The following is a 16,527-nucleotide window of genomic DNA, read 5'->3' on the forward strand; positions in this document are numbered from 1 at the left end:
TGAAGTAGTTATTTCTCCTGTCACATGTAATGAATATCTCCTGCAGTATTTCTAATGCCGATTCCAGTGTCAGTAAATGAGACGAGAATTAGCGTTATGGAAGATGAGTCTATGCGAAACGTATTCAGCTGCCGACTCGGAGGAAGGAACTGCTTTTTGTCTGTGTCCTAAAATATATACGTTTTTATTAGTAGATGTAAAGAAGAAAACTAAATACTGTAAAATAATAAATCTTCTCATATGTTTCCCTTATTATTTCCAGTAATTGCATTATTACACAGGATTTTTATGATCCTCTTTTCATTCAGGTCTCTACAATATCGGATCCTCTCAGTGAAGATCTTCTATAGAAGAGAATTTTCCTGATTTACCCATCAATGATGGATATGGACAGAGACAAGATGGCGGAGAGGCTATTACACCTCACCCTAGAGATCCTGTTCCGGCTTACTGGAGAGGTGAGAGATTCTGATGACGCCACATTACATCATTCTTATCTATGGGAATAACAGATGGACAGAACTGGAGAGGTGAGGACTCTGGAAATGTCTGTAGTGAGATTTATTAATGTGTCTCTCCATAACCAGGATTACACAGTAGTGAAGAAGACCTCTAGTGAGCACTGTCAGGACCCTGTGTCTGAGGGATGGGGAAGACCCCTGAGCCCAATCATGGGGCCTCCACCTCACTCCCTGATACATGAGGACATTATTAATCAGAAGATCCTAGGACTCGCCCACAAGATGATCGAGCTGCTGACTGGGGAGGTGACATTGCTGGGAATTCTGGGACATTATACAGTAATGTTATGAAAGGATCGGGGTGATGATGGTATCATTGTATATGTCAGGTTCCTGTAAGGTGTCAGGATGTCACCATCTATTTCTCCATGGAGGAGTGGGAGTATTTAAAAGGACATAAAGATTTGTACAAGGACGTCATGATGGACGTTGCCCAGCCCTTCACATCACCAGGTAATAGACAGGACTAAATACAGACGACCTATTATTATCTTTATGTAAAGAACTAATTCAGTCCCTGTATGTGTTTCCACCAGATCTATCCAGTAAGAGGACAACACTAGAGAGATGTCCCCATCCTCTTCTTCCACAGGAATGTAAACAAGAAGATCCCAATGTTCCTCAGAATCACCAGGTAGATGGAGAGAAGGTGTCATAAGTAGAAATGAATGAATTTCTTTGGGTCCCTGCTTATTCTGCAAGCTATAGCACTTAGGCTAGGTTCACATTGCGTTAATGCAGCCCGTTCAACACATGCATTAAAAGGGATGTGTTAACGCAAGTGCCGACTTGCCGTCGTGCTAGCACAGATAGAGCTAGCAGATGCTCTATCTGCGCTAGTAGTGACGGACCCGGAAAAGCTGCAGCCCGCATCTCAGGGTCCGTCAATCAATGACTGCACATCGCTAGCGCACACCCATTATGGGCATGCGCTAGCGATGCGCCCGAAATAGAGCTCAATGCCAACGTTAACGGACTGCGTTACACCGCCTTTTTACCTCGGTGTAATGCAGTCAGTCTAACGGACTGCTAAAAAGCAATCTGAACCTAGCCTTACTGAAAAAGCTGCAGAGGGAACTCTGCTTCCTGTATCTCGCCGACTGATCAGCTGTTCGGCTCTGCAGCGGCATGTGTGTGTGACAGTCACAACACAAGCATGGAGAGCCCAACAAACAGGTTCTCCATTCATGTGTCGTGTCTGTCACACAGCCACCGTATACAATTAAGAAGAATACTTGGCACTCAACTTTGGAAGATGATTTTGTGTTTAATGCAGTCAGAAATCAAAACGTTTCGGCCTGGATTGGCCTTCATCAGTTAAAGACTGCACAGTATGGGCGTAGTCTTGTCCAATTTAGTGAGTCATACAGTGGTAAAAGGATCACTTTAAATGAGCGCTGTGGAAACTGTGACTATCGTCAGAAGGTTGAACACTGCCGGCCGGGCCTGTGATAAGAGACAGTGCTCGCAAGTGTCCTGCAGCAACGTGGTATCCCCTGCTAGTTAGCTGTCACACAGCCACAACACATGAAACTGTGGAGCCAAACAGCTGATCAGCCGTCGCAATCCAGGAAGCCGGGTTCCTTCTGCAGCTTATTTGGTAAGCGCTATAGCTTGCCGAATAAGCAGAGACCCAAAGAAATTCGCACATCTCTAGTCATGAGATCTCCCCTATGATGTGTATATGGCTGTGAAGGTCTTGTGCTCAGTCTCGTTTTATCCACCAGTATAATATGTTTTAAACTTGTGTAATCAGAAGAGTGGAGATGGCAGAATTAGAGCTGTTCATAGATGTAACTTCTCATCTGTCTGTGACTTTTACAATATTTGTTTCAGGGTGAAAATATAACCCATATTAATACTACAGAGACATACGTGAGCAGTGGTGAGCAGTGTAAAGAGGAGGTTCCTACAGATAACCGCCCAGGTGAGTAGTAACCACTAAATACAAATTAGCTAGGGATTGTTCTCAGTGCAGAGCTGTGGCTACTTTATCAGTGGTGTAGTCCGGCCATATTACAATCGCGTGATCACCAATTTGCCTCCAGACCAGAGCATTCTCTTCCACCTCAAACTGTTCAAATAATTTTGGGCATTGAAAATCCTTCTATAGAACTTACAACCTGGAAGATCCACCTACTCCCTGGATTTAGAAGACATTGACTTTTACCTGCCCAGATCTGTAAACTACAAAGCCAAATGACAGCGTACGTAGAATGTCTTGACAAGCTAGAAAATCACTTGAAAAATATTATGATGGGCCTGTAAGAGAAAGCAGACGGTAATGATGCTGTTGGCTTCCTGAAATCCAGATATCTCACTGGATGAATCTACCTTCTCTATGTCTTTTTTTACAGGATGATTGTGTATGGTAGTTTGATTGTGGTGGGATTGGCCTACCTCACCTATGTGAGTCTTTAACTGCCTGGTAGTCTTTAAAAAAGACACATGTGCAGTCTGTGATTTAATAGTATAGAAAAAAGAAAATGATTCAGTTCACCCTTGTGATGGTATTCTCACAGCCCATGAGAAATTTGATCTGAGCACGGAAACGTCTCTGCTTCGCGCCAGGTACTTGTGCATGAAAATCAAGGTATCCAGCTCAGGAAATAAAATCAAAAGTCTTTATTTGGACAAATTTAAAAAGTAAACTGCTTGACAAACCAGTGCATACTGGAGGAAGGAATGTCTTGAATAACTAGACACGTTTCGAACACATATAGTGCTCTTAGTCCTCAGTTTTTTATTAGTTTACCCCAAGTCTTTTTCACACGTGCTGAGGCTTAGTTCTATTCCTCCAATTCTATAGATGTAATTTTGGCTTTTCTTGCCCAGATATAGAATCTTGCATTTCTCCCTGTTAAATAACCATTCTATTAGTCGCTGCCCATTGTTCAAGCTTATCTAGATCCTTCTAAATTCTTTCTCTGTTTTCTCTAGTCTTAGCTGTCCCTCCTACCCTTGTATAGTCTGCAAATTTGATAAGTTTACCTTCAGTTCCCTTTTCTAGATCATGTATAAAAATCTTGAACAACAGAGAGACCAGGACAGAACTTTGTGGTACTCCACTTAAAACACTCTTCCAATTGGATGTACAACCATTTATCACCACTCTTTGAGTATGATTACTGAGCCAGTTATGAATAAACCTAACTGTAGCCTTGTCAATCCCATACTTGTTCATTTTTTTAATAAAGATAATATGAGATACTTTATCAAATGCTTTTCTGGAGTTGAGATATACTATATCTATGGTATTTTCCTGATCCAATTTGTTCAAAGATCTTTCCTATTAAGACTCACTGGCTTGTAAATTTCTGACTCAACCTTCTTTTTTTTTTTTGAAGATAGAGACAACATTTGCCCTTCTCCAATCTTCTGGGACCTTTTCTGTTCTCCAGGTATTTTCAGGGATTCCGGTTAGTGGTTCTGCATTTTCCTCTGCTAACTTTTTCAGTACCCTAGGATGTAATTCACCTGGACCAGGAGATTTAAATTAGCAAAGTGTTCCCTCACCATCTCGCTGTTTATAGGTAGTGTGGATTATTTTATTCCTTCGATAGCACCGTGAAGATCAGTTGATGTTACAATTGCTCTCTTAGAGAACACATTCAAAATAGAAATTTAAAAGTTTCTCAACATCATTTTTGACCATTCATCGTTTTCATCCTGTAAAAATCCTATAGCATCTTTGACTTTTATTTTGCTCTTGACATACATACAAAATCATTTTTTATTGCTTTTGATCTCCCTTGCAAGCCTTACTTCATTACTGATTTTGGCTCTTCTAACTTTTGCCCTGCAGGCAGCATTATATTCTTCTTTAGATATGCCCCCCAGCCATTGGACCTTTCCTACCCTCTTTATGAGTCCGTTCATATCTGCCTTTCTGAAATCCAACCTTAGTCTGAGTCCTCACTGGTCTTCCTCCTCTTCTTCCTCTTTTAATCCAAAACTCGAGGATAGCATGATCGCTGACTCCTACATTCCCGGCCATCTTTACCTCCTCAACCATTTCCTCCTTCTTGGTAAAAATTAGGTCCAATATTGCAGATCCTTAACCCTTTGGCGACTGCCGATACGCCTTTTATCAGTGGCAGTTAAGGGTACTTATTCCTCAGCGCAGCTTTTTAACGGCGCTGAGAAATACGTGTATAGCGCCCCCCAGCGTTGGAAATTCTCCGGGGTCTCCACTACCTTGTGTAGCGGAGACCCCAGAGAAAATGGTTTTTACTGACCCCAGTGTTGCGATCACCTTTATTCATGGAATAACTGCGACCGCAAAAAAATAAAGTCTGATTTCCCTTTTAATTTTGCTCTCCTCTGATGTGAACTAGCACATGAGAGGAGAGGGAAATGGGGTCCTCCGAGCCCCAATGGTACAGCCAGTGTCCTTGGACCCTCCTGTCTTCCCTCGGTCCTGTTCCCCAGCCGCTGGTATCTTCTTCCGGGAAGAAAATGGAGGGCGCATGCACAGTGCATTTGCTGAGATCTGCCGGCCGGCAACAATAGGAAATCTTTCCCATGTGATGGGGTCTATCACAGTGATCAAAATAAAAAAATAGTAAATCAAATTCCCCTTTATCACCCCCTTAGTTAGGCAAAAATAATAATAAATAAAGTTATTTATTCCATTTTTCCGCTAGGGTTCGGGTTGGAGCTAGGGTTAGGGTTGGGGCTAGGGTTAGGGTTGGGCTAAGGTTAGGGCTGGGCTAGGGTTACGGTTGGGGCTAGGGTTAGGGTTGGGCTAGAGCTAGGGTTAAGGTTGGGCTAGGGTTGGGGTTAGGGTTGGGCTATGGTTAGGGTTGGGCTATGGTTAGGGTTGGGCTAGGGTTAGAGTTAGATTAGGGATAGAATTGGGGCTAGGGTTAGGGTAGGGTTAGGGATGGGCTAGGGTTGTGGTTACGGTTGTGTTGGGTTTAGAGTTGTGGTTAGGGTTGTGCTTAGAGTTGGGGTTATGGTTTGGATTATGATTAGGGTTGAGATTAGGGTTAGGGTTGTGATGGGGTTAGGGTTTTGGTTTGGGTTTATGGTTGTGGTTTGAATTATGGTTAGGGTTGAGATTAGGGTTAGGATTGCAGTTAGAATTGGGGAGTTTCCACTGTTTAGGTACATCAGGGGGTCTCCAAAGGTGACTTGGCATCCACCATTTATTGCAGCCAATTTTGCGTTCAAAAAGTCAAACGGTGCTCCCTCTCTTCTGAGCCCTGCCATGCGCCCAAACAATGGCTTTCCCCCACATCTGGGATATCTGTGTACTCAGGAGAAATTGCACAACAAATTTTGTGGTTAATTTTCTCCTTCGCCTCATTGGGGGACACAGGACAGTGGGTGTATTCTTCTGCCGCCAGGAGGCTGACACTAAGTAAACATAAAAAAAGTTTAGCTCCTCCGTCGTATACACCCTGACACTGGCTAACAGAGAATCCAGTTCATGCTTAGTGTCTGAAGGAGGCACACCTCTGGGTCCCAGATCCTTCGGACCCTTTTTCATCTCTACATCATATGGATTGAGAGGGGCGACTGACCCTTTTGAGGGGGTCCGATCTCCCCAAACCAGCAACGGGCAAGCACATGAGAATATCCTCCACGTAGCCTTTCCCGCGACGTGGGATTGCACGCCGGACTTGGGCCTGACCACCCTAAGGTATTTCAGACCATAGGCTGTACAGGTGCCCACAGATGTCCGCGTGACCCCGTTTTCTACACCTATGTTTCGGCAGCGGTGATAGAGGGGTGGTGGACGTTCCTTCTCCTTATCCCAGGGCGGAAAAGGAGTTGGGGTTCCTGCACTGTCATGTATTCTCTGCCCTCGCTAGATTAAAAAAAAAAAAAAAACGCTGGTACTCTTCTCGCAGAGGGTTTAGCTTGCAAAAGGGGGGGGGGAGGCTAAAAAGGGAGGTTCCTGATGCAGCGCTGATTACCTTTTAGGCAGGTTCGAGCTTCCCTGCGCCGGTCTGGCGCCAGGTTAATATGCAGCGCCACAGTCCTCCAAAGCTCCGTTCGCCGCTGCTGTTCGTCCGGCGCTTGTCGGCGCTGCAGCGGTCCGGTGCGGCCGGCGCCACGGCCTTTCCAGAGGCTCCAGGCTCCGGCCTAGCATCCCGGATACACTTCCGGGTCAATCAGGCCCGGCTTCTGTCCTGGACAGACTGTGCTGTGAGGCTCTGCCCCCTCCGGCGCGTCTTCTTCCGGTCCTCCCCCTCCTCTCCTCACTGGGGCAATTCGAGGCCCCAGCTTCGGCCTGCTACAGGTCGCATCGGCGCTGCAATCCAAGCGGTTCCGCCCCCTGAGGGCAGCTGAAGATAAAGGTGGCACATCTTTTGGTGTTCGGTTCCACACGGTATGCGGGGGACACAGTACTGGGGTAAGTGCTTCTCCCTCCAGCCTGACAGCAGAAGCATTATTTTTTTCCCAGTCTAAGGCCCTGGGTAGAGCATTTACGGAACACTATGTCTAGAAGGGTCAAGTCTCACACGGTCCTATATACTGTTTGTGTAGCCTGTCGTACTGCCTTCCCGCATGCCCAGAGCAATCGTCTCTGTGAGGCCTGTGATTCCGAACGCGCTCAGGAGCCCCCCCTGCTCCTTCCCCTGCAATCTCCCCGGCTGTTAGTCCTGCCTCTCAGGCAGAGACTGGGGTGGTTCCACCGGAATGGGTCACGTCATTATCGCAATCCATGGCATCGATAACTAAAGCAATCGAGTCCCTTCAGACCCCGGCTGGAGTCAGGGACAGCAGTTCATCTGTATTAGAGAGAGCTTCGGATTCTCAGTGGCCTCCGGCTTGCAGGGGCCGCGCTCACACTAGGCAGACGCGGGGGAAGCGAAATTTCACAGCGTCTCCCGGGCCATCAGGTGCATCAGCATCCTGGAGTTCAGTCTCTCGCTCTCCTTCCCCAGCAGAAAGTGGGGAAAATCGGGTCAGACTATGAGTCAGAGGGGTCCCTTAATTTAGAGACTCCTAGGTTTCAGGAGTCAGTAGATAGCCTGATTGAGGCTGTCAATCAGACCCTGGGAATAGAAGACGAACCCGTCTTACCCTCGGATCACAAGGTTTCTTTTAAGCGGGCCAGACTGTCTCATAAAGTGTTTTCCTCTCACCCCGAGTTTGAGGACCTGGTTCAGTGAAACCAGGAGCACCCGGACAAACGTTTTTCAGGGCAGAAGGCCTTGAAAGCAAGATACCCTTTTTCTCCTGAGCTACGTAGTAGATGGGCGGAATCTCCTTCGGTAGATCCGCCGGTGTCCCGCTTAGCCTCTAACACTCTGTTATCCCTTCCCAGCGGCTCTTCTATTAAGGATCCCACAGATCGTCTTATAGAAAGTTTGGCTCGTTCCGTTTTTGAATCTTCAAGTTCAGCCCTTTTTACCTCTTTTGCTGCAACTTGGGTTGCTAAAGCCATGATGTCTTGGTCAGAATCTTTGACAAAGGCTCTTCAAGAGAGAGACTTGCCAGATCTGAAACGCTTAAACAGGTTTGTCAACATTCGTCACTTTCGGGTGGAATCTCTCCGGTCAGTCATTGCGTCGATGGAAAAGGGGAAGTTCTTGGCCTCGATAGACATTCAGGATGCTTACCTGCATATTCCCATATTTCCTTCCCATTTCTCCGGTTTGCCATAAACAACTTACACTTCCAGTTCACGGCTTTATCCTTCGGGCTGGCCTCCGCCCCCAGGGTATTCACAAAGGTCATGTCAACTGTGGTGTCCATTCTGCACTCCTAAGGCATAGTAGTCTTGCCATATTTAGATGACCTTCTCATCAAAGGGCCGACCTTTCAGGCCTGCGAGGAGAATGTCAGCATTTCTCTAGACACTCTTTCTCTTCTGGGTTGGCTAGTGAATTTAAAGAAGTCATCCCTGGTACCATCCCGGAGAATCTCTTTTCTAGGGATAATTTTCGACACCTGTCAAGCCCTCTCGATCCTGCCCCAGGACAAGGTCCTAGCCCTTCGGCGAGAGGTGAGGAACCTTCGACAACCATACTTTCATACAATCCGGTCCTGCATGAGGATCTTAGGAAGGATGGTTGCAACAATAGAAGCAGTTCCATTTGCACAGCTTCATCTTCGGCCTCTCCAGCATGCACTTTTAGCAGCATGGGACAAGAATCCGTTCTCCCTCAACCTCAGGCTCCGGTTGTCTCCCCAGGTCAGGCAGGCTCTTTCATGGTGGTTAAACAGCCCATCCCTACTAAAGTGGAAACCCTTTCCTCCAACCAATTGGCTAGTGGTTACAATGGATGCCAGTCTCCTAGGTTGGGGAGCGGTGTTCTTTCACCACACTGCTCAGGGGCGCTGGTCCCCCCGGGAGTCAGGTCTTCCTATCAATCTCTTGGAGATTCTGGCAGTTCGACTGGCTTTGCAGAATTTCCATCATCTTCTGGCGGGTCGCCCTGTCCGGATTCAATCGGACAATGCCACAGCCGTGGCATACATAAATCATCAGGGGGGCACCCGCAGCAAGGCGGCCATGCAGGAAGTAAAGCAAATTCTGTACTGGGCCAAGAGGAATCACTCGGTGATATCGGCAGTCCACATTCCGGGCGAGGAGAACTGGGTGGCGGACTTCCTCAGTCGGCAGGGCCTGGCGTCCGGGGAATGGTCTCTCCATCCTGAGGTATTTCAGAAAATATGCCATCAATGGGGGACTCCGGACGTGGATCTAATGGCGTCCCGGAGGAATGCCAAGGTACCCAGATTTGTCGCCCGGCATCGAGATCCACAGGCAATCGCCGTGGATGCGCTAGTTCTGACCTGGAACCAGTTTCATCTCCCATATCTGTTTCCCCCTGTGGCACTGCTCCCGAAAGTAATCAAGAAGATCAAGTCGGAGAGAGTGCCTGCTATTCTGGTTGCCCCGGATTGGCTGCGGCGGTCGTGGTACGCGGACCTAGTACAGCTTCTCTCCGGAGCTCCGTGGCGGCTCCCCGACCGTCCAGATCTTCTATCTTAAGGGCCGATTTACCACCAGAACTCAGGGGTCCTGCATTTGACGGCCTGGCCGTTGAATTTTGGGTGTTAACTCAGGCCGGGTTCTCCCAAGAGGTAGCTGAAACCATGATCAGTGCCCGAAAAACCCTTTCGGCTCGGATTTATTATCACACTTGGAAGGTTTTTCTTTCATGGTGCAGAGAGCGCGGGCTGCCTCCTCTGCGTTTTTCCGTTCCAAATATTCTTGCCTTTCTCCAGGCAGGCTTGGATTCAGGGCTGGCTCCAAGTACTCTTAAAAGGCAGACTTCAGCCTCGTCGGTCCTTTTTCAGCTCAGGATTGCTACTAACTAACAGGTAAGGACCTTTTTTCAGGGAGTCGCTCATAAGGTCCCTCCTTATAAAACTCCTTTGGAAGCTTGGGACCTTAATTTGGTCTTAAGGGCTTTACAGGAAGTTCCTTTCGAGCCTCTTCAGGATATTTCCTTCACTTTCCTTTCCTGGAAGGTCGTATTCTTAGTGGCCATAACTTCCATAAGGCGGGTATCAGAGCTGGCAGCCCTTTCCTGTCGTGCTCCTTTTTTACGGTTCCATCAGGATAAGGTGGTGCTCAGACCAGCGCCCTCCTTTTTGCCGAAGGTTGTTTCCTCGTTCCACATTAATGAGGATATAGTTCTTCCCTCTTTTTGTCCGGCACCGACGCACCGTGTGGAAAAAGCTCTCCATACGTTGGACCTAGTGAGAGCGCTGAGGAGGTACATTTGTCAAACAGCTCCTTTTCGACAGACGGATGCTCTGTTTGTCCTCCCAGAGGGTCGCAGGAAGGGATTCGCGGCCTCGAAAGCTACCTTGGCCAGGTGGATACGTTCAGCTATTCAGTAGGCCTACCGCGCCAAGGGCATGACAGTCCCAGCTGGAATCAAGGCTCACTCCACTAGAGCAGTGGGGGCTTCCTGGGCGATTCGGCACCAGGCCTCAGCAGAACAGGTTTGCAGAGCTGCGACTTGGTCTAGTCTGCATACCTTTGCCAAACATTACAATGTCCACTACCAGATCTCTGCAGATGCAGGTCTGGGTAGAAGGATTCTTCAGGCAGCAGTAACACACTTATAACGACAGCTGCTTGGATAATTATAATCGGTGAGTTAATTCCCCACCCAGGGACTGCTTTAGGACATCCCACTGTCCTGTGTCTCCCAATGACGCGAAGGAGAAATAGGGATTTTTGTGTTACTCACCGTAAAATCCTTTTCTCCGAGATGCTCATTGGGGAACACAGCTCCCTCCCTGGTAGCCTGATGGCTGCTTTTTTTGTATCTGAATGTATCAGTCAGTAGGTCTTTTCTAGACATAAGTTTTCTGTATTTATGCTGTTATAGTATTTCTCGTTTTTTGTTCTCCTCCTGCTTTTGCACCAAACTGGATTCTCTGGTAGCCAGTGTCAGGGTGTATACGACGGAGGAGGAGCTAAACTTTTTTTATGTTTACTTAGTGTCAGCCTCCTGGCGGCAGAAGCATACACCCACTGTCCTGTGTCCCCCAATGAGCATCTCGGAGAAAAGGATTTTACGGTGAGTAACACAAAAATCCCTATTTCTTGCTGATAACCTTGTGAAAATAAAAAAAAAAATTTGGTTTCAAGGTAAATTTTATGTGAAAAAAGTAAAATGTTAATGACTCATGAGAGCTTACAATCTACAATGAGGTGGGAGGAGACAAAGTACAGGGGCTTATGTACAATGATGGTCCAGCCATCTTTAGGGAGTGGGGGTAGATTAAGGCTGCATGAGCTAGTCACCAGCCAGTATTTTTGGTGCTTTAGTGGGTGCAGTGGAGTTTGATGAAGGGTTATTCTCAGATAGTGAATGTGCTATACACACACACACACTTCGATTAGGGAACGTGATAGGCCGCTCTAAACAGATGTGTTTTTAGGGAGCGCGTAAAACTGTGTAAGTCTACGTTCACATTAGCGTTCGGCGCCGCAGCGTCGCCGCATGCGTCATGCACCCCTATATTTAACATGGGGGCGCATGGACATGCGTTGTGCTGCGTTTTGCGACGCATGCCTTTTTTTGGCCGCAAGCGTTGGGCGCAGAGAACGCAGCAAGTTGCATTTTTTTTGCGTCCAACTTTCGGCGAAAAAGGACGCATGCGTCGCAAAACGCAGCGTTTTAGCGTGCGTTTTGTTGCGTTTTTGTTTGCGTTGTGCGTTGCGTCGCCGACGCAGCGGCGCACAACGCAAATGTGAACGTAGCCTAAGTTGTGGATAATCCTAAATTCTTGGGTTAGAGCATTCCAGAGGATTGGCGTGACACGGGAGAAGTCTTGGAGCCAGGAGTGGGAGGTACAGAGTAGTGGGAATGTTAGTCGAAAGTCGCTTGGAGAGCGTAACGAGCGGGTAGGCTGATAAACAGAAATGGGGAGGAGATGTAGGGGGGTGCCGCACTGTGGAGAGCTTTGTGGGTGAGAACAAGCAGTTTGAATTGGATCCTATAATGACTGAGCAGCCAGTGGAATGACGCGTCCGAGTACCGATTAGCAAGATGGACGACCTTGGCTTCTGCATTAAGGATGGACTGGAGAGGGGAAAGTTGAGTGAGGGGGAGGCCAATTAATAGAGCATTACAGTAGTCCAGGCGAGAGTGGATCAGGGCAACCGTGAGGGTCTTTGTTGCTTCCATGGTGAGAATGGACACAAGAGCGGGCAAGAGATTGTATATGGGAGGTGAAGGAAAGATTGGTGTCAAGCATAACACCCAGACAGCGCGCCTGCTGCGTTATTATGGTGCCACCCACGTAGAGGGAGATGTCAGATTTAGGGAGGTTAGTAGATGATGGGAGTAGAAGTTCAGTTTTGGAAAGGTTTAGTTTCAGATAGAGAGCGGACATGATGTTGACTGCAGCCAAACAATCACTGGTGTTCTGTAATACAGCAGGGGTAAGGTCAGGGGATGACATGTATACTTGTGTGTCATCAGCATAAAGATGGTACTGAATGCCAATTCTGCTGATGGTCCGTCCATTTGGGGCCGTGTAGAGAGAGAAGAGAAGGCGAAGTGGAGCCATCGAACGATACACTGAAGGAGCCGTCAGAAAGATAGGAAGAGAAATAGGAGAGCGCAATGTCCTTTATGCCTATTGACTGGAACATAGAGAGTAGAAGATGGTGGTCAACAGTGTCAAAAGCTGCAGAGAGGTCGAGAAGAATGAGCAGAGAGTGGTCACCATTACATTTTGCTGTCAGAAGGTCGTTAATCACTTTGAGTGCGGTTTGAGTGCGGTTTCTGTAGAATGTTGGGGGTGGAAGCCAGATTGTGATGGATCTAGGAGAGAGAGAGTGGAAAGGTAATGGGTAAGGGGGAGTAGACCAGGCGCTCCAAGAGTTTAGAGACGAATGGGAGGTTGGAGAATGGTCAGTAGTTGTTGGTGCAGGATGGGTCAAGAAAGGTTTTTTTTTTGTTTTTTTTTAAATGGAGTAATGATAAAGTGTTTGAAGTTGAAGGAGGAGGGGAAAATACCAGAAGAGAAGGAGAGATTGAAGATTGTAGTTAGGTGAGCAGTGACTAGAGATGAGCGAATATCTTCGGCTGCCTCCTTATTTGGCAAGCTATACTTCTTACCGAAGAAGCTGCAGTGGGAACCCGGATGCCTGTAGCGCTCAGATAATCAGGTGTCCAGTGCCACAGCTGCATGTGTCGCGGCTGTGTCACAGTCACAACACATGCATGGAGAGCCTGAGTGTTGTGACTGTCACGCAGCCGCAACACATGCAGCTGCGGCCAGGGACGGACTGGGACTAAAAATCAGCCCTGGCATTTGAAGTTACACAGGCCCACTTGTCACATGGTGACTGTATAATATCTTTGTACACTTGTAGGTTACAAGAAGTGAGGGGAGTGTAACACGACTATATAACAATTAATCACAGCTGTATCCAGCATTACAGCTCGGTCCTATTTATTGCTTTTTGTTGCAGTACCAAGAAAAGCCGCTACGTTACCTACATAACTGGATCTCGTAGATAATGAAGGGATGAGACGACCAAAGGCTGTAGAACCTCATTCTGATGCTCCATACACTTTGGCTACAGCCACATTTGGTTCCGCTGCGCAGCACAAGACCCGGTGACTCTGAAGAGCGGAGAAATCAGTAACTCAGTAACGTCACCGCTCTTCAGATATTCCAGGTCTTGTGCTGAGCTCGGCGACTGTGAAGAGCGGTACTGTTACTACCGTCACTATATGGCTGGCACAGTGCACCAAGATGTAAACAGCCAACGCGCATAAAGTATATCTGTGAGGGTAACTAAATGTAAGCAGAGTATGTTGGCTAATGTGTCAATCACTGTCACTGTAGCAGGCACAACCGGATGGGACTTGTAGTCCCATCGAACGATGTCTGCACACACACACACTGACACAACCCCAACAGACCCACGGACATCCCTGCAGATACCCGCACACAGCCCCTCTGACCCCGCACACAACTTCGCCGACCCCCGCCAACCTCGCACAGCCCTGCCGACCCCGCACACAGCTCCACACACAGCTCCACCGACCCCACACACAGCTCCGCCGACCCCGCACACAGCTCCGCTGACCCCGCACACAGCTCCGCTGACCCCGCACACAGCTCCGCCGACCCCGCACACAGCTCCGCCGACCCTGCACACAGCTCCGCCGACTCCGCACACAGCTCTGCCGACCCCGCACACAGCTCAGCTGACTCCGCACACAGCTCAGCCGACTCCGCACACAGCTCCGCCGACCCTGCACACAGCTCAGCCGACTCCGCACACAGCTCAGCCGACCCCGCACACAGCTCAGCCGACCCCGCACACAGCTCCGCCGACCCCGCACACAGCTCCGCCGACTCCGCACACAGCTCAGCCGACTCCGCACACAGCTCAGCCGACTCCGCACACAGCTCAGCCGACTCCGCACACAGCTCAGCCGACTCCGCACACAGCTCAGCCGACCCCACCAGCACACACATATATGCACAAAGTCACCACCCACACACTCTCTCCTCCCGATCTGCAGTGTTTCATCCGCAGCTAAACTGCAGATCTTTTTTTACATGTGCGGTTTTGCTGCGGATGTACCTGAATCAATGCAAGTCAATGGGTGCAGAAAAGCTGCAGTTCCACACAAAGAATCGACATGCTGCGGAAAAAAAAAATGCTGCTAATCCGCACATTTTTTTCCGCAGCATGTGAATTTCCCATTGATTAACATTGTGTGCACAACGTACTGCGGATGAGGCAATTCCGCGCGTCCAAAAACGCAGCAGAAACGCATCGAAAACCGCAACGTGTGCACATACCCTAAAAGCACAATGGCTTCTGGTAAAATACCTAACTGTAGTGAACAGGCCCCTCAGGAGGACAGCCGCCGACACAGAACATAGGCACAATCAAATGAATCAGTCGGCGCACCAATATAAAGAATAAATCAACACAATATATCATGAAAATAGGAGTACAGATGTTATCTAAACGAATCAAAGGTACTTCAAGTAAAATAATCACAGGATATACCCATAGCTATAGGAGGCGCACCAGTGACTATACAGAATACTGCAGGATTGCGCCGCTGACAGTGGCACAGCATGTGACAAGAGCCCTATACACATTTCCTCCAAGTGCGTTATATTACTAGGCAGCCCCCCTCCATGGTGGTTACTCTCACCAGTTCATTGCCCCTTTTATCATGGCAGCTGCTGCAGTGCATTAGTATTAAGCCCTGGTGATAGTACAGCTGCCCTTTTTCTGCTGTGTTTTTCCTCACACCCCCATCCCACACACCTCTACACTATTTGGCATGGAGAGGCTCCCTCCCTGGTACCTGTAGTTCACCATCACCACAGCTGCTCGCATTAGACACCTGTTGCTGGCTCCTATTAGGGTCTTGCAGCCACTATTACGACACCTCACACGCCTGTCTGGCACTGTAGGGGTTAATGAGTGCTCCTACCCCCATCCTGGTCAGGTGACCGCAGCACCCGCACACATTTTCACTGTCCTGGGGTGCACCATCCCAGAAGGCACAGCAGTAAGTGCAGACACATTGCTCTCTGTGAGGAATTGATCATGTGACCTCCAGCCCGGCTCCTGGTATTCTAATCCTGCCTACACATGCATGTGATTGATCACATGCTCGTGAGTCGTGACATCACCGAAGGTCCTTTAGCTTTATCGCATAATCGCAAGTTGTAACTATTTATAGTACTGACTTCCCTGACACCAATAACGAATCGAGCGGCCCACGACTGCCACCGGCCCTTCTGGCTTTTGCCACAACTGCCCGATGGCCAGTCCGGCCCTGGCTGCGGCACTGGACACCTGATTATTGGAGCACTCCAGGCATCCGGGTTCCCGCTGCAGCTCTTCGGTAAGCGCTATAGCTTGCCGAATTAGGAGTCAGCTTAAGATATTCACTCATCTCTACTAGTGATGACAGGAGAGAGAGCCTGGAGGACATGTGATGGAATGGGGTCAGTAGTGCATGTAGTCAGATGAGAGAAGAGAGGAGCCTGGAGACTTCTTCTGTGATTGGATCAAATGTGGAGAGTGAGCCAGAGGAGATGTGGAGAGGGACTGGAGTTGTGGCTATTGGTGTCTGGGATATTCTCTATTTTCTCTATAAAGTTGGAGGCCAGGTCATGAGGACAGATGTCTGTGATAGGGACCTCTGTTTTTGGACTGAGGAGGGAGTGAAAGGTGTCCAAAAAGTTTTTTGGGGGTTGATAGTGAGGAGATCAGGGTGGTGAAGTAGGTCTGTTTGTCTAAATAAAGGGCAGAGTTATAGGTTCTTAGCATAAGTTTGTAGTGGATGAAGTTTTCTGGTGTGAGTTTTCCTTCATAAGCGTTCAGCATTCCTAGAACATCACTGGAGAAATCGAGTTTGCAATGTGAACCAGCTGTTTTACTCTGTTTGGAAGTTCTAAGGGTGAAAGGCGCTACTTGGTCCGTGGTGCTTCTGAGAGTGTCTTAGTGCCTGAACACAGCCTGTGCCTCCCAAAGCTTCTGGTTCCAACGTCTCCTCCATTATCAGCGCTGCCTGCAGAATGA

The 16,527-nt window shown here is 48.3% G+C and overlaps 1 protein-coding gene across 2 annotated transcripts in view; it reads left to right on the plus strand.

Moving 5' to 3' along the window:
- The first annotated feature begins 306 nt into the window (after nucleotides 1–306).
- LOC143766316 (uncharacterized) overlaps nucleotides 307–16,527 on the plus strand; it is a 49,682-nt gene continuing 33,461 nt past the window's right edge. Inside the window, exons 1-6 of one of the 2 annotated variants that reach the window (XM_077253901.1) lie at nucleotides 313–458; nucleotides 588–767; nucleotides 851–974; nucleotides 1,058–1,155; nucleotides 2,358–2,448; nucleotides 3,869–3,922. In XM_077253901.1, the coding sequence (XP_077110016.1) occupies nucleotides 378–458; nucleotides 588–767; nucleotides 851–974; nucleotides 1,058–1,155; nucleotides 2,358–2,448; nucleotides 3,869–3,922 (628 nt within the window). In that variant the 5' untranslated portion in view covers nucleotides 313–377. Of the gene's footprint in view, nucleotides 459–587; nucleotides 768–850; nucleotides 975–1,057; nucleotides 1,156–2,357; nucleotides 2,449–3,868; nucleotides 3,923–16,527 lie in introns of both variants that reach the window. The other variant, XM_077253903.1, reaches the window with a different exon arrangement.

This window comes from Ranitomeya variabilis, chromosome 4 (genome assembly GCF_051348905.1).
Source record: "Ranitomeya variabilis isolate aRanVar5 chromosome 4, aRanVar5.hap1, whole genome shotgun sequence".
Classification (NCBI taxonomy): domain Eukaryota; kingdom Metazoa; phylum Chordata; class Amphibia; order Anura; family Dendrobatidae; genus Ranitomeya; species Ranitomeya variabilis.